Here is a 24,486-nt window from a genome sequence, read left to right as displayed (position 1 = left end):
TACGATAAAATGTGTTGCTAAGTGTATAGTACTAGATAAACAGACAGTAAACATGTCTTTTCTATTCTAAATTCAATAAAGGACTCTCACTCTTCTGATGTGTTAAACTTGGTGAATGACGGGCATGCTGGAGTGTTGTAGGTTCAAATTGCACATTGCTGTAGTTTAATTGAAAAAAAGTGTCAGTTAAATGATAAATTAGTTAGGTCTAGTAAAAGTGTTTTTTTTTTTTTGTAAGCAGTATGTAAAACTGTGATTATGTTGTCAATAAAGATAAAATGATTGTAAAGGCAAGGATTGGGTTGTTAAATTGTTAGAAAGTTGATAAAGGGACAAATTCTGTCCAGGAAAGACCAAAAATGTTTTTTTTTTTTCATGATACTGCTTGTTTTATGATGAAAGAAACACTATGCTGGCGTCATTGCTCGGCAAAACCAGGCCCTGACTTGAACGCCTGGCTTGGCGAAATAATTCTGATAGACATTGTTTTGACATTATATTCTGGAGTAAATAGTTTTACAGTCTTTCAGTGAAGAGTTGAATCAGGACCCATCCCTGACAAAGTACTTCTGGTTTTCAAAGATGAGGTCATGACATCTTTTGACTCTAGCAAATAAAAGATGAATATGCAGCAAAATAAAAATGAGTTGTGACAACATAGGCCTATTTATTTTGCTGCATCTAACTATGCAAGTATGCATGATTATTATGTTGCACTTTACTATTTGTATTTAGCATTGTTTATATCCCTGCTGTCCGTAACTCTGTCAGACCAGAACAAATTTTGGGGTCACGACCCAACAGTTGAAAGCCGAAGAATTCAAGTGTACGCATAAACAACCTGAGTTCATTGCACCATTGTTGTTTTGTTCGATTTCATGTTTTGGTCTGAGGAAAAGTGTGGAGTGCATGTTTCCAGCATTAGCGTGGTGTTGCTATAAGAAATACATTAAGGATGAAGCTTGAGTCACTTGTTTTCTTTCTTTCTTTCTTTCTTTCTTTCTTTCTTTCTTTCTTTCTTTCTTTCTTTCTTTCTTTCTTTCTTTCTTTCTTTCTTTCGTTCTTTCACACTCCACTTTCCTCTTGTCTTCTCTCTTTCACAATCACACTCTTTCACACTCTTCTCTGCCACTTTTCTTTATACTTCCTGTTTCTATTTCTCTCTTTACACTATTTTGACAAGGCTATGATTATCACATTCTCAATTCCAATCCATCATGTCTCGCAATATATTTACTCACCCACCTCATGTCTTTCTAAAACTATATGACTTCATACTGGAAGCTATTTTCCATGCAGCTTTCAAGCTTCAGAAAAACGTGTTCTGAAGTCAAATGAGGACTTTTTTGAAGGACCTTTGTGAAGGAAATAGACAATTTTTTAGTTATTATTCAATGAAAAGCTCACTCTGTTCTTAGCGCATTCATGTGAATTCATGAACCAGCCGTTCATTTTAAACCAATCATTTCATTGAATCAGTTGGTTTGGTTCACAAAATAAGTTTAAATGATTAATAAACAAATTGACTCAAGTTAACAGCCCTTTCTGTAGGGGAGATTATAATCTTAAGTATCTCAAATAATCATCATTTTAGTTTGATCCTCTCAGAATTTTTTTTATATGAATTTTTCTTTCTCCATTCTATGTAACTGCATTGAAAAGAGCAGCCAGCACTACTGTCTTCAAAATATCTTCTTTTATATTCCACAGAGGAACGAAAGTCATACAGGTTTGGAACAACATGAGGGTGAGTAAATGATGACAGAATTTCATTTTGGGTCAAACAGTTCTTTGCTATGGAAAATCAGTTTAGTTTGGTCATTTTCAAGTGTCCAAATGCCATTTCGTGACACATACATCACTAAAATATCACATTTTGTCCGTAGAGAGGCTGGCTAAAAGAGTCCACTCCCTCCCTCTTTTGTTTTTGCCTTCCATCTCTGTTTTTTCTTACGCATGTCCTCGCCAATGTCCGCTTTTCTTCCCCAGTCTTCTGTTGAACGTTTCCTCTTTTCATGTGTAGCTCCCCTTCCTCCTCTCTCCTTCACAGAGTTAAAAGGGAAGTAGGAGATTGTGGCCATAGCAGACTCAGCAGTGCCTTTAGTTCCCTGCGTAGTCGCAAACCCCTCTCCGGGAAATCTAGTGGAGGTTAGCTGACAGTCCAGAGATATTATCTAACCCCTAAAACCTGGAGCCATGTAAGTATCAGTCGACCTGATCTAGAGTTCTATTAAAAGTTCATACTTTTAATACGTAGTATGTTATATTGTTATATTTGGTCCTATCTGAGATAACATGCCAGTTTCTTACTGGGTTATGAACTCTTTGACCTTCTTAGCTCACATTTGTGTGTATCTGAGGGTGGCACGGGATCTTGGCAGCTGGCTGAACATCTGGGGCTGTTTTTTTTTTTCATGATTTGTGGGTGATTCTTGGCAGATTTTTATTTAACGTCAGACGACAGGTCACAAGTGATATGTGGTGATTTAATAAAGTTTGATTTTGTTTAAGATAGAGTTCTCAAAAGGTATTACTGTAGACTTGGACTTTTAGAATAATATATTTAATGTCATGTCATTTGGATTAGGGGAGTATGCGCCACATTTGATTTAATGTAAATAGTTTAGCCTACAAAACTTTGAAAACACATTTTACCAGACCTTTTCAAATGAAGTTCAGTGGAAGAGAAACTCCAAGAAACATTGGTTGTGAAAAACAGACCTAACCCGTGACATTAAGATACTACCTATTGAACAGACTGTACTTTATTGGCAGGGTTCATATTGGTCCTGAGTGTAATTTCAAAAGTGTAATTTACAGGCCTGGAAAAGTCATGGAAATTAATGAAATCATATAAAGGTGATTGAAAGGTGATGGAAATGTCTTTAGATAATATTCTTATGGAAAAAAATAATGGACACTCAGATCCATTTGATCTATTCATGTCAAATTAAGATTGATACATTAGCTAAATAGCATGAGACGATGAGATGAACTGTCAGAAGTGGATGGGGGATGAGGCAAGGACTCAGTTGCAGAGTTTAATGGGCTTTTTAGTAAAAAGAAAACAAACTATCAAAAATGATCCTGTATGGGAAACACTGTCCATTATCAAGGCAGGGCTTGATACAACAGCGAAGATATGATGACAATCTGGCACAAGAAACAGCAAACAGAAAATATAGGAAAGGAAATAAGGAGGGTAAAGAGGCAAAGGAACTGATAATCAGATAATAATTAGGTATCAGAACTTCATCTTCTGTCGGAAATGTCCTACTTCCCACTTTTGAAGTTGTGATTATGTCGCGTTCATGTACTTTGTTGTTGGAGAAAATAGGATGAGGACATCGGGTTTATTCTTGCCTATTTATTGGGGGGAATCTTATTAAAGCTAACATGTATTGAAGACTATGTAAAGAAGTCATTTTTATCTAAATGTAGTGTCCCATTTGTTGAGAGCTACATAAACATTCACTGACAGGCCCTCAATTTTGATTTGTAAAATGGGGAGGGTTGGGTTGACTCTTGGGGGGAGGGATTTTTGTAGACATTAGGGCTGTGAAACGATTAATCGCGATTAATTGCATCCAAAATAAAAGTTTGTGTTTATATAATATATGTGTGTGTAGTGTGTTTAATTATTTTGTATAAATAAATAAACACGCATGCATGTATATATTTAAGAAATATTTCCATGTATATACTTTTTATATATTTATACAAAATTCACATTATACATAAATATAAATATTTGATAAATTAATAACATTTTCTTAAATATATACATGCATATGTGTGTATTTATATATACAAAATAATTATACACACAACACACACATATATTATTTAAACACAAACTTTTATTTTGGATGCGATTAATCACGATTAATCGTTTCACAGCCCTAGTAGACATGTTTTTATTATTATTATTATTATTATTACATTTATCAGCTAAATGTTTGCTCACTCAGTGTGTGTGGTTTTTTATGATGGGGTAACTGCAATAGTTACAACATAGCACAAGGAAGCTTGAACTGAATTTACAAAAAAAAGTCAAGGAGTCAAACTGCAAATAGTAGCACAAATATAAACACAACAAATATAAACACAATAGCATATTTATAAATGACAATATATGATAAAAGCAGTGCTTTAAGTATTTCAGGTAGGTCTAACGGTAGTATCCATGTACAGAAATGCTAGAGAAATTAATTAAAGTAATTCAATGTAAAATAATACTGATTAGTCTTCAATTGTATAAATTAAATACAGACTAATCCTAACAATTAAAGCTATTAAAATGTATGGTTTGTAAGATTGTTTAATGCTTTCATACAGCAAGGATGCATTCAATTAAATGATTAAATGAAAAGTGACAGTAAAACCAAAAGTTATTTTAATGCTGTTAAAACTGTTATTGCACCCTTGGTGACTAAGAGACTTCTGTCAAAAACATACAAAATACCCCTCAAAATATCTTTTGAACAGTAGTGTAAATGTGGCGGTGGTGTGAATGGACATATGACAAGCAGTTTGATATACAATGGAAGGATGGATGTGTCCTGTTCTCTGTTAAATTTCATACAAAATGGTGAAGTTTTCATTTTAATCTCTCCCCTTAACAATATTATTTAAAAACCTAATGATCTGCCACCATATGCTGATTTTAGTCGACGATTAAAATGAACATGCCTGACTAAATTATCTAATTCGTAAAACACAAAATCATAGATTTAATTGTGAGCATTTGCTTGATGTGACTAATATAAAGTCTTTCTCTCTTTTTCTCCCTCACCGTTCTCTCTCCCTATTTGTGTGTGTCTGTGTCTTACTGTTGCCCTGTTTGTGTGTTCCTGTGCATTCCGACCTGTGCTATATGTGTTTGCGTGTGAAGGAGAGGTCCGCGGCCTGCGGGGGGATGACATGCATGTGTCCAGGCATTTAACATCATTGAGGATTTTAAGACTAGTAGGCTGCCCTCCGCCAAGCCATGATGGACATTCTGGTAACTGGCCTTTTTCTCTCATTGCTGTTTGTGTTTGGGGTGTTTTTGTGGTGGTTTATTTCCGTGAAGAGTGTTCTGATGTATTTTGCTCATTTTGGTTTCTTCAAGTGATGTCTTGAATCTGATAGATACTGATGGATATTGTTTGTTGTATCCTGGACCAGACTGAAATGGAATTACAGTACAAACTCCATAATTCAGAAAGTTCACCCAAAAAAAAAACATTCTGTCACCATTTATTGTCATTTATTTATTTGAGAACATGCATTAGAAGTCAATGGTCACCAAACCTGTTTAGTTACCAAAGTTATTTTTTGTTCAACAGAAGAAAGAAAGTCTTTCAGGTTTGAAACAACTAATTCATTTTTACTAATTTGATGATGAGAGTGAAGTACTTCTAGCTCAGTCTAACTGCATTTTACCAAGTTTAAATCCCTTCCAGAGATTTTCCCTCTAAAGTCAGTGCAGAAAATGTGGAATCCGTCTGGTCCTGGTTATACCCATATATCATGATGTTGTGTGTTTTCTTTTCTTCACTTACGATGTGTTGTTCGTGTTTAATACTTGGGAGAATTATTCTGGTCGTTGCTGGAATTCTTTTACTTTACAGCATGTAAAGTCTCTCCCGGTCTGCTCTCCTCTCCTTGAGTCTCCTCTTTTCTCCTCACAGCTCATGTCTCCTCTCATTTTTTCCACCTCTTGTCACCTGTCCTTTCTCTTTTCCACATGCACAAACACACCAATTTATAAAAACCTCACATAAATGTTTTTTTTTTTAGATGAGCCTAAATTAAACTAATTATGATTATTATGTCCAGTATCTGAAGACAGTATCTGTGTTTAGCATGATTTAAGGATGTTTTACTCAGAGTTTCCGCTAGAAAAAATGGTTTCGTTTTGGTTTCGTTTTACGGACTTTTTAATGATATGCCGATCTAATATCGTCTATTAATTAGTCAAGTTGAGGAAAACTGGAGGCAGGCTATGTAACTTAAAAAAAATGACATAATCAGGCCGTATAGAATACAACATGTTATATTATTAGTCTAACTTTCAAATAGATGAAAAAAAAAAACATGAACATCCAAGTGGCGTCAATCAACATCAATTGTTTTTTACTATCGTTTCACACACATTCACTTTTTGAAACATTGTGGCACGGATGTACAGTACCTGATACATATAAATAAAACATCTCCAGTTAACTAGCAGATCATTCATTTAGTTTGCTATTAAACAAGAGATCTAGCTCTAAAATCTGTTGTTTTTGGAATCAAGCTGAAATCACAAAAATAAAATGCACACAAACGTGTCCCTGCTTGATATAGGCTGTAAGCACTGACGTACATAGGCTATTCAGTTTTGATGAGAGAATAAAAAACGTACGAATTGCTTACGAATGCGCGGATTAGAATGACTGATCTTTAAAATGAAATGTTCCTGATTCGCCATCGCCCGTCGCATCTTGCCTCCTTTTAAAAGCTTTTAGTGCTAGCCAGCCATATTTGAAATGCCTCACTCAATCTTTCATTGTTTAGGTCTATATTACAGCCGTTTTAGGAGTGCGCTTTATTTAAAATGTAGCATGCGATGTTGTTTAATAACTTTCAAACGCTAGAGCCTGTTCCTTTATAACATAGCCAAAAGTTGTTTATTTTTGCTTTATACATTTTAGGCTTAGTCTCAAATTCATATTGCATTAGGGTGGCTGGATTATTACACAGTTTTAATTGGACAATTTGACCGGCGAGATTTAATTTTGTCGAACATTTAATTTTAATCCCGTAATTACCGCACAACGGAAACCCTGGTTTTACTACATTTCTGGTATTTTCAGAAAGGCGTCACCCTTCAAAAGCGTGCACACACACACACTCACGCTTCCGCCCTGGGGTGCGTTTCCCGAAAGCATCGTTAGCCAACTATGGTCGCAAGTTCCGTCGTTATCTGCATAGTTCAACGAGTCGGTGTTTCCCGAAACAATCGTTCCAACGAACATTCGCAAACAGCATCACAAAGTTGTGTGGTTTGAACGACAGCTCTCGACCTGTGGTTAGAAGCATCGTTTCTATATTGCATGACATTTGGACTTAATAAATCCTTATCTTGAACAAAATAAGCAAGCTGACATTCAGTACAACCGGTGCCATTTATTCAGTATACAAATGTAATTTACGTCTTTTAGTTTGTCAAAAGATTTGAAGTAACGTGTTTGAAGAGTGCGCATGTGCGAACGTGCTCTACTTTGTAAGAACGAGCCAAATATTGAGTCTGGTAATAAAGCAAAACAACTGAGAACAAGTAGAAATAGTCCTCAGATGACATGTTTGTAAATTATATAAAAAAATCTAGTGTTAATTGGATCTCAAATAGTTTCATTAAAAGTAGTTTATTCCACCACGTGCGAAACCAACGTGGTTGAACGATACCTTGCGACAGTGGGTTTCGGGAAACAGTCATGACTAGCTAGTTGATTTCTCCAACGATGCATCGTACTATGGTAGTGAAGCAGCAAACTACGTCGTTTTACGGGAAACGCACCCCTGGCTAGTCTCGGTCCATCAAAGCTCACAGAACAGCAGAGATGGATGGAGAACGAGATGTTCATTAAGAGACAAAGACTGCTAGGAAGCTAGGAAGACAGCAAGAGAGACAGAAAGGAGAAGTCTGAAGAAGAGGGAGGGAGTGATAAGTCACATGATTCATGGCCAGTCCGCCATGGCATCTGGATAAAGTTAGAGGAAAGCAAGATTTAGATCTAAAAACAGACAAACAGACAGACAGTCATTCTATTTGTGTGTGTGTGAGAGAGGGAGTTTTCCTCTCGTCTTTAATAGCACAGAGCAGCTTACTCATATATCCAGCAGTTTATTTAGTTGCATGTCTTTCTGCAGAGCACCTCCCAACTCCATAGACTAAAGTTTGGCTCATATATTTGAATATAAAGCAAACATTCTCTCTCTCTCTCCCTCCCCCTCTCCTGGTTTAAGTTTCTTGCCCTCTGGAGATCTCTGAGTTTCTCACGCTTGATGCCAGGTTGGGGGTTCTCTGTGCTTGTGCTCTCAAGCCTGTTGGTTTTGATACTCCTTTTAGAAAACAAGCGGCTACGTCTTTTTTATAAGGGATGGAGGTGGTGCAGCCTATAGTGGATCTGGGCTGGTTTCCAGAAATCTCAAGGTTTCAGTCCAACAAGGATTGATTCATGCTGTAGTGTTCATGCATGAATGTTGCAGAAACATGGGCAGAATGCTAGTGTTGTGCATACTGCGCAGTACACAGTATGCACACTAGAGCCTGACCGATAAAGGATTTTGAAGGCTGATACCGATACAAATATTTTTGGGTTTTAAAATCCGATATTCCGATATATCGGCCAATATTTTTTATTTTTTATTTTTTTTTAAACTGGACATGATAGTCACAAATTTTGTCATGCTTATTTGAGTTAAGAGAACTGATGCGGATGTTCTTTTAATTGTTATTCAAGCAATGTATGTATCGTGACCAACTCAACGAGTGTTGGCAACAGGAACGGTGTAGAGTGCCCTCTGGTGGACAAACTATACAACTCCAACACTCATGACTAGGGTTGGGTATCATTTGAATTTGAACGATTCTGATTCCGATTCCGATTCCGGTTCCTAACGATTCTCGATTCCGATTCTTTTAAGAGGCAGGGTCAAAAAAGTTTAGCTAACCTTGCTAACCAACGGCCTTTCTGAAGGAAATAATCCTTTCTGAAGGAAATACTCCTTCTGTAAAAATACTCCTTTTGTCACAAATTTTGCATTTTGTTATTTTTAGAAAAGTGAAGCCACACTTTGGATCGCCGACGTAAGCTACTCATGTTCGACTCGCGTGGTTATGCCAACACTTCTGGTAGACGCTTCTTCGTTGGTGTTGTTCAGCAGTTTCTTCTTCCGCGCGGCGGACTGTGAATATCGAAACTAGGAATCGAAATTTTAACTTTTGAACGATTCCGGGAAAACGAAAAGTTAGTCCCGGTTCCAATCGATACTCGATTCTCGATACCCAACCCTACTCATGACATGGTTCAAGCGTGTTTTGTCCGTTTTTATTTTTTATTTTTGAAATATTCATTTATCGGCCATTATAACTGCCGATTCCGATAGTTTGGAAAATGTCTAATATCGGCCGATAATATCGGTCTGGCTCTAATACACACAGTATCCACCTTATTTTGCAAAAAAAGTTAGCTATTTTCTTGTGATGTGTGAGCTTTCTGATTCAGTAGCCGCTATAGGTAAAAAAGTTGAAGAATATCAAAGTGCAATAACTATTTGTGCTACAAACCAGTATGTGTTTATAATTCTGATAACGAATTAAAATAATAACAGATAACAAATAAGAAATAAATAATTAAATGGAATCTATATTAGCAGTAATGTGCATATTCGTGGCTAACCCCTGAAGATACTGTTAACTTCTTAAATTTGGTTGGATTTTGAAAAGTGAATTGATGTCACCCTAGTTGACTGTTGGGTGTGTTTGCAGTGTGAATGTTTCTGATCAGGCTCATGCTGTAACCTCTAAACAAACGTGACAGTTTAGTCATGTGACCGAGTGGAGGAGAAGTTACAAGTGCGGCTCTGTGTTGCTTTAAGGGCTGTTATGTTTGTTTGCAGTGATTTAAGACCAAAGCGTAGCCAGTTCCTGGTGGGCCGCTGCTCTGCTGCGGTTGCTCTTCAGTAAAACCACTTCCTTTTCTCATTGGTTCTTTGAGGCAGCTCCCTCTTATTTGAAACTCTTACTTTCATAGACCACTAATGCTTCTTTTGTACATCTTAAGTCCTTGTTTTGTGTTGTTTTTACCTGTTAAATGTGGAGCGGTTACAACGTTGCCTCTGGCTAAATTGAATTCAATTGTCTTCACATGTTGATCCCATATAAAGCACTGTTATAAGACACCCTGAAGCTTCAGGACTAGCACAGTTAGTGATGACTAGAATCACACAGTGTACTGATGATCATGGGGTGGCATGTGAGGATTAATGGGAAAAGAGGCCGACATGGCCACTGTTTCCCAACTTCCAGCAGGAAGTTGAAACACTGTCCGTCTAGTTCAAAATTGGTGGATGCGGGAAAGGCCCGTTTAGTCATCCTAACCTAATAAAATCATTTTCTTTATTCAATCGCTGGTTTGGATTGTAACAGGTACAGTTCACATTTGCCCTGTTATCTCCAGAGGTCGTGACCTTTTGCTTTTGCCCATAAGCTGCAGGATAGGGGCTGTTGTATTGACTAAGAAGAAACTGCTTAGTGAGGCTGGCTGTGACCACGGGCACGGGATGCTTCTGCTTTTTAATGCCAGCTCAAGTGCAAGTCACTCAAGTGTCACGCGTCAATGTTATTAGCAAACACTGGCATGACAGAAACCTCAGCTTCTCGTCATGTAAATTTTCCAGATCAAATAAAACTATTCTGACATGCTTATGAAAGGTTGGCTATATATATATATATATATATATATATATATATATATATATATATATATATATATATGTATGTATATACTTATAATTAGACAAAAGATTTCTATTTCAAATAAATGTTGTTCTTAATAACTTAAGAAGAATATCGAAGAATCCTAAAAAAAAATGATCACAGTTTCCACAAAAATATTAAGCATTCATAATAGAGTGCCAAAGTTACGACGTCACCCTGTAGGCTAAAACGCGGAAGTGAGTTAGCATTTTAGCATTACGATTCCCTCGCTCTAAAGCCTATGGGATTTTTGAATGGGTTTTTGCTAAATCGCCTGAAATAAGGTCTGTGGTGAATATTTTCACGTTTTGATTAATGACATAAAACACACAGTTATAACCTGCTTGTGGTTTTTTAAACTTTATTGTGTCTGATTGTGTTTTTTAAAATCTTTATATAGGCTTCAAAATGTATAAATTTTGGATTAACTTGTAAAGATTATCTTGCTAGACAAAACGTGCAAGGGTCGCAACCCTTTGTTAAACACAGATCTTATTTTTTGTGATTTTCCAAAAGTCTACTATGGGGAAAATGCATAGCTTTTCGACCGAGGGAACCCATGCGCCGCTAGCTTCCGAGTTGTCCTACAAAGTGGCGTCATCACTTCGGCACTCTATAATACGTGATTCTCGAGCAGCATATTCAGCTTTTACATCACAGGAACAATTCACTTTTTAAAATATATTCAAATAGAAAGCAGTTGTTTTAAATTGTATAATTAATGCAGCCTTAGAGAATTCATTTAAAAAAATAATAACATTTATTTACGAATATTTGAACGTATTTTGAATATATACTATATGCTAATATAATATAATAAAATCAATTACTGTAATTTTTTTTAATGTTGTAAATATAACAGATTATTACATTGATTTACGTTATTACAGATATGAGTGCATTTGACAAGAAAATGCTATTTAAGTCAAATTTCACTTTTATATCATTGTTACTTTTTGTTTATATTAGTGAAATTTACTAGCATTTCTGAGTGAAAGTGGTTCCAAAGTAAATCCTACACCAATTTTGTTTCTGTGTATTTGATGAAATGACCAAATCTGCTGTGTAATAAAAGGATGCGTTAGATGAATTAGCTAACTGAACTCGTTGAGCTGTGTTGTGCTGAGATGTGTGCTTGTTGATAAAGATTTGGAGTTATGCACGGATGTTAGCTTTAGTTGCGGTGTTGTGGGCTCAGTGTTTGTCAGGACTTCTGGTTTGATCTGGTGAGAGGTGAGCGTAGAAAGAGGAAGAGGTTGCGGCTGACTCATTAGATTTCAAGCGCCGTGTGCCACTTACAACATCTGAAGAGTTACAACACTTCCTTTCCTCTCCTGTTCCTTTATCTGTACTCTTTACACTTGAAAAACTGTTAGCACAATGTCACGGTGAACTTAACACAGGCACAAATGGACTGCAAAAAATGGACAATGTACCCAAACATATTTTTTTATAATAATATGTGTTTATTAATATTGAAATAAGTATTTAATAGTTTAATCCATGGTCATGTGCAATGTACAAAGCCTTAGGGGGCTCGTGATCGTTTTCATAGTTGAGGTCTCCGTTTCCCGTGTGACTGCACGAAATTAGCCGAAATTTACGGTGGGATCTACGAGTCCTTACATGGACATCAAACTACAACTCCTGACAGTATTAAAATATCTATTGGCCAAATAAACTATTAGTGTTATAATACTATGTGGCTGTTATTTCACACAAGGTTTTTGGCTTTTCCAGGGTGAGTTGATGATTTAAGAGAGACTGTTAATGCACTCCTAGCTCACAAATCGTTATGCTGGTGTAAAACTCGTTCTCTTTGTTTCACTGGGAGCTTGAGTTTCAGAGCCTGTCAGAACAAGATCAGAGTTAGCAAATGCTCTTCTCTTCTGTGAAATTTTCCGATGTGTGTTTTGTGGTGTGTTTTACCCCAAAGAGTGAACATTGTGTGTAACAAGTAACTCTGTCCCGCATTGAGACCCATTCTGATTTTCAGACCTCTTTTTAGAAGTCTGTGACCAATTTGACTTGGTCAGAGCTCCAAGTTTGGGTCCCAGGTCTCCACAGGGTGGTGTCGGGGCACTGAGCTGCTCTGTCTCGCTCTTGGCCCCGGTTTTCTGGAGCTTTGAGTACTCATTCTGCCTGACGTTTTTTTGTGAGCATTAAACATTGCACAACTGCTGGACAGAACTTAAAGGCTTTTTCTTAACAATCATAGACTGATACTGGCTTGATTAATTACTTGGAAAATATTTTGTTTTATTTTTAAATTGAGTTTGTTTGGACAATTTTTGTTTTGTCTTGTTCTGTCTTGTTTTGTGTTTCGTCTTGTCTTGTGTGTTTTTATTTTATCTTGTCTTCTGTTGTTTTTTGTTTTGTCTTTGTGTTTTGTTTCTTGTCTTGATTTTTTTGTCTTGTCTTGTTTTTGTCTAGTCTTGCGTTGTGATGTTTTTGTTTTTGATTTGTTTTTTTGTCTTAACTTGTGGTGTGTTTTTATTTTGTCTTGTTTTTTCTTGTGTTTTTTTTTTTTTTGGTCTTGATTTTTTTTTTTTTGTCTTGTCTTGTGTTGTTTTTTTGTCTTGTCCAGTCTTGTGTTGTGATGTTTTTTGTTTTGTATTGTCTTGTGTTGTTTTTTTTGTTTTTTTCATTGTCTTGTCACCTGTTTTTTGCATGTCTTAACTTGTATTATGTTGTTGTTTTTACTTTGTCTTATGTTTTGTTGTTTTTTGTCTTGTTTTCTTTGACTTGTGTTGTTTTTTGGTCTTGTCCTGTTATGTTTTTATCTTGTCTTGTTGTTGTTGTTTTTTTCTTGCCTTGTGTTGTTTTTTTTGTTTTGTCTTGCCTTGTGTTGTTTTTTTCTTGCCTTGTGTTGTTTTTTGTTGTGTTTTTGTCTTGTCTTTCTTTTTGGTTTTGTCTTGTCTTGTCCTGTGTTTTGGTTTGTCTTGTCTCGCCTTGTGTTTCTTTTCCCTCTGTTTTGTGTTGTTGTGTTTTTTTGTCTTGTCTTGTCTTTTCTTGTCTTGTTTTGTCTCGTCTTCTCTTGTTTGGAGCTTTTTATACTCATTCTACCTGAAATTGCTTTCATAAGCATTAAATATTGCTGGACAGACCTTTTTGTTTTAGACTTATACATGGATTTCTCTGCAACGTCATCACTGCTTGCGCACACAACCGGCAGGCAGAAAAAAGACGTGTAGTAGAGGTGTGCAGTCATGAAATGTGGCAGGTCGTAATAAAGTAACGTAAACAAGCGCAATGTAACTCATATTAAAGGAAATTCGAGCTGTCCAGTAGATGCTGTACATTATTAGCCTAACATGATAATTCATACATTTCACACTTGCACACAATTAGCGGGAAGTAAAGCTGAATGCGTTTTTGGCGTGCCGTCCAGAGGGAGGGCTCCGAGCTCTGAGTTCGGCCTGAACCCGGGGTACTCCCCCCGTATGTAAATGGTTAGGACAAGAAGTGTGGAGAAGGGGTGGAGGAGGGATGCTGCAAATCTGTCAATGGATTGAGATGAGACTGCTGAATCTATATACACCTCTTATCGTTGATTGCTGATGCTGAGTGCTCTCCACTCATTTTAATTATCTGAACGTGCTCCTCTCAAACTTTGTTAAAACATCATATATCACAGAAGCACTTCAAAATTAAAAGACAGACAGACAGATCCAACTAAAATCACATTTTATTGAGTCAGCAGTTATACAAACAATAAGGAAAGTTTTAATACTTAAGGTTGTTGCAGTAGCAGACCAGCTCACCAATCTGGCTTTCTGCCTTATATGCGCACGCACCCAGTAATGTTTGTAAACAGGAAACCATGTATTCATACTAGTAATATATTTATATAAGTTGGTTCTAACTAGTCAATTTTTATTTAATTTTATTGTTGGTGAATTTCCTCTCTATTAAAGAACATAGACTTAGAGGAAATTCCTCATCACATTGATTGCTATTAATTCCTAAGTTAGGGCTTAGCATTTTGCACCAGTGAAATAGCTGTCTGACGTTTGCCCTTATTCCTTTAACCTTTGACCTCCTTTTTACTGGACACCAAATTCCCCCTTAAGGTGCGGCGGGGGTGACTCACACCATAAGGGTAGGCACCACTTTTAAGAGTACCGCTTTTATGTCAAAGTGAAATTCCAGTCTCAAAAATCAGAGTGTGTTTGTCTTCACTTGTTTTGTATGTGAACTACACGTCTCTGCCTGTCTGTGGAATCGTGCCAGCATCGCACGTTTTAGTGCAAACTGCTGAACATCATTTAATCAAAATTTCATTGAACAATACAGTGCACACTTTTTAAGCAGCCGTGATCCAGGACGTCCTGTATATTTCCCATTCATTTTCTGGTTTCTCACTGGTTCCTCACAATGCAAACAAATTAGTTTTATGACCTGGTTCCTCTTAATGAATCTGTCCAAAAGACTAAAAAGAGCCTCAACATCATTAAATCAGACTCAACTCCAACGGTTCGTTCAAAGCTATTACAGACATTCTTAATTATGGCTCCTGTCTCGTTGTATATATGACAGAATGTAATTAAAAAAAATACTGTCATTGTTTAACATGAGATCCAGTTGTAACATTGATTCGACTGTATGAAAAAAAAAAAAAAAAATCCACCCAGTTATGGGAGTGCGATCACAACTTTCTCTTTTGCCGTTGCATAATGATGTACAGTACACTTACTGTATGTGTTTTAGAGCCTGTTTTTATTTGTCTGCATTAGGCTTGAATTTCCTGCAGCGCCTGCCGTTATTCGAACAAGCCTCTCTCAGACTCGGTCCTCTAGTGCTGATCTGTGTTTGATATTATGAGGGAATAATCACACAGATTAATTCTCAAATGAACTCTTAATTGCTTTAAGCCCCCGGGTATGAACAGCAGAGCTTTATTCAGCCCTTCAGCACCAGAGAAACACCACCCAGAGAGACACGTCCCAGCATGCCTCCATTTCGGTTCCCACTCTCAGAGTTTCACCCTCTGCCATGTGCTTCACAAGGGCCCTGGTGACACTGGAGCTTTCAACTATCAACTTTTACAACATATCCCGTCTCTCGCTCACACATTTAGCCTCTTTACTAGTTCTTAACTGCAGAAATACATTTTCACTGGGTTGCAATGTCAAGTATTCGTAGTTCATAGTATGGACCAGGCACCACGGTTCGGAATGCAAGTGATTCGCCAATTAATTGCAAAATTTTATCATAGAGCGAATGTTTTTTTATTTGCATGTGTATTAAAATGCTGTCAGATTAAACATTTAAGTGATTTTAAACCATTTGAGTTTAAGAAGAGGCGAAAGAGAACTCAATTTGTGACTTGCGAACGCATACTGAGCAGCACGCAAACACTGAATTTGCTCTCTTCCGTGTCTGTTTGTGTTTGAATGGATGCATACACGCATAATTAAGTCAAAAATACGTGTAAACAATTGAGAAAGAAAAGGTTGTGTATCATTACTGTATATTGGATCTGCGCATTCGGCCTTAAAGTGACATTGGCCTAATACACCTGCTGCCATCTGTGTCATTAATGTTAATCAAAGAACAAAATACAAAGATAAAATCCCTTTTGTAACTGTAAGAAAGATTCATTATATTTTATTTATATAGTGAAGACAATGCCATGTTATTTGATTATTCAATTTTTGTACCTGAATACTCTTAGACTTGCCTGAGAAACATAAAGCACTATTTATTTAATTTGTATGTTTGTTCTATTGTATTTATCTATGCTTGTTTGTTTATTATTTTCTATGTAGATTCACCCTCCCTACAAAATTACCCCAATCATCCTAGAATTATCCATTCTTTACAAATAGAGCCATTCAATTCATCTGGTAATTTTTAATACACCACAGAAAAACTAAATATTGCAATGTCAGCTTTTTCAAATATTATCTGGCCCTAGTTACGGATGTCCATGATAAAGAGAAAAGAAACAAGCTTTTTTTTTTCTTCTTTTTTTTTAATGAATATCATGATTTCTTTTTTCCAAAAATATAATTGCACCACATTTTATAACAAACTTATGTTGTCTTTGATTTTCTCTATTTTTTTTAAACTACTTCTAATACATATAACACTTTAAGAGACACGCAGTCAAAAGGCTCTGCAGGGGTCCTCTCGATGACATGTTTTATGATTTTTTTATACATGTTTTACTGAATTTTGGTTGGATCACATGACTGAACACATTTGCCCCCATGTGCTTGTTCATTTATTAAAATGCTTTAGCACAGCCACCGACAAGAATTGGCATCCAGTAACCAAGGAGGATTTTTTTCGCATCATCTTGTGTGACTTCTACATTGGGATTTGTATCTCAAGAGACACCCAGAAGAACGCTGTCTTTACTCTCTGTCTTTCTTGCATTGTGTATTGCTCTCACTGTGGGTCAAATGGGACGGTATTTGGGGTTGCCAAAACTTGACCAAATCCCTCCTAACATGATTGGAGGGAGGGTTAACAAGATTAGAAAGGACTGAGCTTCCACTTTGTCTCAGCTCAAGACCCACACACACATTTGCCTCTTCACATTTTTACAGAATCATATAGTAGAACCATAAATACTACGCCTTTAGCGCATGTTATGGTTAACATGTCGTTCATTCTGCGGTGCTTAACACAGTTGTGTATATGTGTTACATCTCAAAAAAAAGAAGAAGAAAAGAAAAAAGGACGCAGACTAAACAAAAACAGAAATGTTCACAGGACCTCATTTGAGACTGTCATTGTGCAATGCTAAAAAAAAAAGCAAACAGGAGAGGCGTTTAATACAGACAGAATCTCCGGAGGGAAGTACAACACCACGCGCTGTGAGAATGTAGGGACGGGGGAGGATCTATACCTTGTTTGCTTTCGACAGTATTTGTGAAGTGTGGAGTGTGTTGTCAAAATTTCTGGCCACCATTGACCCCAGTGCAGAAAATAGCTCGCCAGAAAAGAAAAACAAAGCTTGAGAGAGGAGGGAGAATGGGGCTCTGCCAATAGCTAAAAATACTTCAAGCGGCTGCAACCATCTTTGCAGAGGAGATAATTTCACGCACGAGGGGGAATGAGGAGAGAAGTTGCGAAAACTTTGTGGAAAGTAAAATGAAAGTCAGGAAAGCAAAACAGCGAGGGACTAGGTGTTGACTGTTGAGGGGACGTCGTCTCCTGTCTCTTTTACAGAACAGAAAAAAAAAACTAAATATAGTTAATTGTAGCTGCCTGGTAACATGTTTTGTTTGGTGGACTAATACATATAACACATTAACACATTAACAATATCTTAAATGTGCATTATATATATATATATATATAAATATATATATATATATATATATATATATATATATATATATATATATATATATATTTCTCTTGGGGATACATATATATTTCTCTTGTTATCAAATTAATAGATATTAGAAATGTTCACAGGTGCATTTGTTTGCACAGGACAGTTGTATCTCAATATGATGGATCTCATCAGGGGACAACCTGCCTAAAAAGGCTATATACTCCTGGTTTCTTCCATCAAGGTAGACATTTGCTGCCATTGTGGGTATGAAGTTCTACTTTGCTGTCACCCTCATGCACACTTCCTCTTGCTGTTTTAACTTGGGTTTCCTCATTACAGTGAACAGTTTTTCCTCACTCCCAGGCTGGCACTCAATCTTTTAGAGACACTCAGGGGTTTGTTGTTGGTTTTGCCAGAGGCTGTGGAAGTTTTGTATGTATGGAAGTTTTGATTTTAAAACGCTCTCCATGCATGCGAATATGACCGTGCTCTCTAAAGTTGTCAAACAACACAAAAGCCTTTTGTTTTAATGCTGTGTGGTTCTCTTTCTCAACACACACATACACATATGTAAAGTATGTTTGTGTGTCTAATAGTCTATTGTGATGGCATTAGAGATGTTCGGTATGCAGTGGGATAGGGCCTCTCTATTTAGGACAGCTGGCCCAAATGTAATTGGAAAAGAATTATGGCTTAGGCCTTTTAGTGAATTAAAAATAACCTCTGAATTGGGAAGGTCATATGGGGGAGGAGAGGAGAGTTTAAACACACCACCCCACTCTCTGTTCCACTTTAAAGGAATGTTCCAGGTTCAATACTGGTTCATGCTGTCAATTACCACAGAAAATAATTGACTTGTCTCTCAGTTTGTGAAAACAGAGAAATCACATTTATTGTAATGCAGTCTTGTGCCATTTCCAGTCAAAAAAGTGAATAAGTGTGATATATATATATATATAAATTTCATATATTTAGGATGCATAAACAGTTAGCTATAAAATTAGTCTGACAAAAAAGTAATCCGTTTTAATCCAGAGTATTTCAAATGTCATTTTTTTAAGAAACATGTGTATTGTACATAGAAGTGTGCATATAACCACCAATAATTCATGAAATCCAATAATTCATATAACCACCAATAATTCATGAAATCCAATAATTCATATAATTAACAATCAAATCCAACATAAAGACTGGATTCATCAAGAAACATAGAAAAAACATCTACAAGATTTACAGCAATCCTAGCTTCTATGTTAAATACAATTCTGTTTTCTTTCAAAACAAATGTACCTTAGGAAATTTCCAAAATAAAGGTCTCTCGAGCATTTTTTACAAAAAAAAATTAAAAAAAATTCTTGCTTGCTTGCTTTTAATGCGAAGTCCATGTATGGTAACCCATACTCAGAATTTGTTATCTGCATTTAACCCATCCAAGTTAGTGCACACACATTAGGACTAGTGAGTAGTGAACACACACATTGCAAACCGTGGCCACGACTGCCCCCATTTTTTTCAAACCATCAAACCATACAATGTCATTTGTGCTGCAGACTGCTGGTAAACTCAGTACATCAGTTGAGACATGGTGGCCTTTTTTTATGATTTTTCAAAAAAAAAAAAAGTCAACTTGTTAGTCGACAGATTCGACAGGTTCTTTTTTATGAGTTTATAAGTTCACAGTATAAACAGTTCATAGTCACAGTTCATTCATGGAAGAAGCACCCTTAGGCTATAACAGGCCGGTATTTATTGTGCCGATATAAATATATTGTTACAATATGCGTCACATGACTAAACGTGTCATCCATGTCAAATACCTTCAATTTCACAGTCCATACTACTTTTGCTTTTATCCAATTTGGAGAGTTTTTTCAAAAAAAGCTTTGTTTTCGTTAATAAAAATGCTGTCTCAGTGTAGACAGAAGGCCAAAACAGAAGAGAAAAACGTGAGTTTTCAAACGAAGAGGCATTAGTGTGGACAAGGCCTTAAACTGTGGTTGGTTTATACATTTGTTTATTTGGGTTTCTCTGTGCGCGCTTGTAGTGGCAGAAATCGAACTAATGCCATATCGTGTGATGTATCACAATGGCCTAACACTCTTCTTCTTTTACCTGTGTCTTAGCCTCTTTTAAAGGTGGATTGAACAGAGATGATAGAGTAGTAGCCAAAAATAGCTGCTCAAGTAACAGTAAAACTAGTGGTGCACGATATATCGGCCGCCAATATAATATCGGCCGATATGATAGATTTTTTACACATCGGCATTGTTCTGATGTCAAAATACTGTCGATGTGAACAGGCCCACAATCATTCCTGTGTATTTGACGTGTGTGTGAGTGTGAGTGTGGGGGCAGGGATGTTTGTTTTTGCATGAGTGCATATATTAGGAATGCAAGTCCTTTCAGTTTAAACATCAAGCGCAAGAAGACTGGAACTTGTTGCCTTACTAAGGCATATTTTTGTCCAGCCTTATTTGACCGGTGAGTGATTTAGATGTAGATGACTGATGGCCGCGCTTTTTTAACTAAGAGAATGATCAGAGAAAGTGAAAGTCTCATACGCGCTGTCTTCAAACTGTCTTGCGTCCTCTCTCTCTCTCCCCTCCTCCCTCACACATATTACTCGCGCATATTAATTGAGTTGACTGAATATCTTTGTGAATACACGATGGTAAAAGGTCAGAAGAATTACGTTTTTTTTGTTGTTGTTGTTGTTTGTTTATTCTCTGAACTACCACTGGTTGTGGTACTTGAATTGTGCTAAAATAATATTGCCTTGTATCTTCTCTGAAAAGCTTTCCACACATTAAGATGACATAAACCAATAAACAAACAAACAAACAAACAAAAAATCTATCTAGTGATGAAATGTTTTCTGTGTTGAGACAAATCTTGTGTGATGTCTTAAACTGCCTGGATAATCACACAACTTGTGCCGTGGTCCGTTAATGACGCGTTCGATTCGTGAACAAATGACTCCTTTAAACGGATTCACTTTAATGAATGGTTAAAACAACCAAGGGGGTAATCCATCGACCGGAAGTTGAAGCCTCGCGGGCAGGAGCTGACATCTTGTAGCAGAACTTCACTTGCGTTAGCATTCCCATTGACTCCCATTCATTTTGGCGTCACTTTGACAGCGTATAACTTCACATCTGAGGCGTTTGAAGACCCCATTTGTCCTTTATTGATTTCTAGAGAAACACGAGAATGTATAAATAGCTCCATTACCTTGTAGCTTATGTTATGGCCCCGTAGAAGCAGTTTTAGTGAAAGTAGACTAACGATTGCGTCATACCCACGCGACTCTCTGTCGCACGTAGAGAGATTACCGTATGGACATGAGAAGAAGCTCGCACGCAATCGGGGAAACGTGGAGGCAAAATGACAAAATAATTAATCAGAATACCTAGCAAAATTGTCTCCTTCTCCTAGCTCATGGACAGCTCCTATTCACACTCTCCGCCTCTGCATGTTTCGGAAGGGAATGATTCAGATTTCTCATGCCACAGCACTAGAAGACAGACGGGTCAGTCACATCCCACTATGTAGTCAAGCTCTGTTTGAGTCTGCGCGTCAGGGACGGAAGTGCTAAAAAATCGTAAAAAACGGGCTTCAATCATCTCAATGGAGTTCCAATAAGATGGCTCTGTCCATTTCTTTTACTGTCTATGAAAACAACTGATCAGGGGTGCGTTTCCCGAAAGCATCGTTAGCTAACTATGGTCGCAAGTTCCGTCGTTATCTGCATAGTGTAACGAGTCTTTTTCCCGAAACAATCGTTCCAACAAACATTCGCAAACAGCATCGCAAAGTTGTGTGGTTTGAACGACAGCTCTCGACCTGTGGTTAGAAGCATCGTTTCTATATTGCATGACATTTGGAGGTAATAAATCCTAATCTTGAGCAAAATAAGCAAGCTGACATTCAGTACAACCGGTGCCATTTATTCAGTATACATACAAATGTAATTTACGTCTTTTAGTTTTTCAAAAGATTTGAAGTAACGTGTTTGAAGAGTGTGCATGTGCGAACGTGCTCTACTTTGTAAGAACGAGCCAAATATTGAGTCTGGTAATAAAGCAAAACAACTGAGAACAATTAGAAATAGTCCTCAGATGGCATGTCTGTAATTTATATAAAACAAATCTAGTGTTAATTGGATCTCAAACAGTTTCATTAAAAGTAGTTATTACTCCACCACGTGCGAAACCAACGTGGTTGAACGATACTTTGCGACAGTGGGTTTCGGGAAACGGTCGTGACTAGCTAGTTGATTTTTCCAACGTTGCATTGAACAGAGCTCTGTTTGGAAATAATGAATCATTCTAAAATGACTGGTAATTAACTAGTCTTTAATAATATGGAAACTTATTGTAAAGTGTTTCCGATTTATGTAAATGACATCTAGAATGACATCTGGTGAAATTGTTTTTATATCACAGAAAATGTATATTTACCAATATTGTGCACCCTAATTCTCACTATGTGTTTTCTATACATAGATATCGACATCTGTAAATATCGGTATCGGCCATAACAGCAATATTAATATCGGTTATCGGTATCGCCCACAAATTTTCACATCGGTTCATCACTAAGTAAAAGTAATAGGCTAATGTTAATTATTGCTTGAATAAGCGTAACAAAGTATCCAGTTTGTAGCAATTTGCTAGTTACTTTGGATCTTGAATTTCAGATTACATGTAAATCATGTAAAACCTGGATTCACATGAAGCAGAATATCCCAATCCTCTCAAGGCTGATGGGTACAGTAACACAGAAGCCGTAATTTTCCATGCAAAGTCACAAACCTCATAAAATTTTTCCCCAACAGTTGACTGTCTTTATTCTTACAAAATGTTCTCAGTTCAAACTTCTCCATTTAAACAGGGCAACAAAAGAACAGACTATGGAACAGAAGAGAAAGTATGTGTAGAGAGAGAGAGAGAGAGAGGGAGAGTAGCATGTTTGTTAGTATGTGTGTGTATTTGCTTGTTTTACTGAATTTTACTGTTGAATTTCAACCATAATTGGCTTGCAAGGTATATACACTTCAGTCTTGATCTTTTAGCTGTGAGCAGGAGTCCTGCATGACTAAAAAGATCAGGCCCGCATGTGTGTCACCATCATCTTGTGGCCCAACTGGGGTCTTTACGCCTGATCCAAAAGCCAATGACTGCAGCGTTCTGCAGTAGTTGCTGTTTCTTTGATGGTCTGATGCAGGCAGGGCTTGGCTGTGGATTTCCCAGCACTTTCCATAGCCTGATGGTCGATGTTGCCACAAAGCCCCTGTAGCGAATCTCTACCAGACGGACCAATGCTCTCCATCCTTTTTGCTGATCATCGCGCACCTCTTCCTCTCATTTACTTCCTCAGTAGCATCCTTCCAGGGTACTGTCAATTCAATGAAATACACAGTGTGCAGGGTGCTGAACCACAATACAAGGGCTGGTCTTTACTGACAATTTACTGAGTTTGCGCACTTCAGCCAAAATATTCCAATCTCGTGCTCCTCCGAAATGTACAGACCAGGCTTTCCCTGTACCTTCTGCTCTTCCTGAATAACCTGAATAAATGGCACTGTCTGGATTGTGCTTGGTGTTCTGAAAGGTAAAAAAAAAAAAGTACTTTGAATTGACACACATAGAAGTTTTACCAGCTCTCTGCTCGTGTTATTTAGGAAGTTCTGCATTTTTGTAAGCAGTATATCTGCAGCAATCAGCTCAGGTTCCTCCATGACCTTTCCAAAACATTTCGTAATTCCTACTTTTAGGGCCTTAAGGAGGGGTTGACTGACTTGACAGGTTGACTCCAGCCTCTTCAGCTTGTCCAGCAGTTAGTAAAGAGCTGGCAACAGGACAGATGATTCCCCTTTGAGTATTTGAGGGCCTTTGCAACAGGCTTCATTACAGCAGTGTACTCAGCCAAAAAGCCCATTTCAGCTCGATTCACCCAGCACAAAAATCCACAAATAGCTAATAATAATAATAATGTAGTTTAGCTGAGCGCACACACACACACACAGACACTATACATGTTAGAATATCTTTAGAATGCTAACATGTCTTGCAACTTACGTTTTTTTTTTTATCTTTAATGTTATGCATACACTTCAAATTGCTCGTTCTCATTGTGAGTTCCAGTGGGTCTGATCTGAAATTTGCACTCGGGGTTCAAATGGCAAGGCTGACTGTCATGATTGTGGTCTTATATTTTGATATTCTGTTCTGCTTCCTTAGTTCCTGTTGTCCTGCTCTGTTTAGTTCCCGGTTTCCTTGGTTACTAATTATCTCCTTGTTTGTTTTTATGGTTATGAATAATTATCTCCTAGTAGTCATTATGCTTTCGTTCGGGAACTTCTACTTCTCAGTGGAGGAGTTTCCAACGAATTGGGATCACGCTAGGGAGACCAATTGCCTTTGAGTGAAGTAAAACGAGCCAATGAGCATTGGCAAGCAGGACTTTCATTCGGCGCTCCACCTGCCAGTGCAGGTATATAAAGCAGAAGCAAGCACACACACATATGATTTTGCTTCGGAGCCGACCGGTTGTGTCCTCTGAGTGGATCAGCTTCAAGATTGGTATATTATTCTCAGGGAACGAGGGGTACCATACGTAACCAAGACGTTTTCGACCCATTTCTCAATCGCTTTGGCACATTTTTCGAAAGTCTTAA

General features: G+C 37.2%; 1 protein-coding gene across 7 annotated transcripts in view; it reads left to right on the top strand.

Annotated features, from left to right (window-relative positions):
- rgs19 (regulator of G protein signaling 19) overlaps positions 1-24,486 on the top strand; it is a 39,524-nt gene that overhangs the window by 5,684 nt on the left and 9,354 nt on the right. Inside the window, exons 2-4 of one of the 7 annotated variants that reach the window (XM_089124087.1) lie at positions 1,711-1,747; positions 2,051-2,198; positions 4,895-5,005. The exons of 3 other annotated variants lie outside the window; for them this stretch is intronic. In XM_089124087.1, coding sequence (XP_088980213.1) covers positions 4,991-5,005 — 15 coding nt within the window. In that variant the 5' untranslated portion in view covers positions 1,711-1,747; positions 2,051-2,198; positions 4,895-4,990. Of the gene's footprint in view, positions 1-1,710; positions 1,748-1,989; positions 2,199-4,894; positions 5,006-24,486 lie in introns of all 7 variants that reach the window. 3 more of the 7 variants (XM_089124088.1, XM_089124086.1, XM_039653064.2) reach the window with 3 other exon arrangements.

The sequence above is a fragment of the Pimephales promelas genome, chromosome 20, assembly GCF_988280905.1.
Source record: "Pimephales promelas chromosome 20, fPimPro1.hap1.1, whole genome shotgun sequence".
Taxonomy (NCBI): domain Eukaryota; kingdom Metazoa; phylum Chordata; class Actinopteri; order Cypriniformes; family Leuciscidae; genus Pimephales; species Pimephales promelas.
The sequence above is the reverse complement of the archived record's forward strand: the minus strand, read 5'-3'. Positions and strand labels throughout refer to the sequence as shown.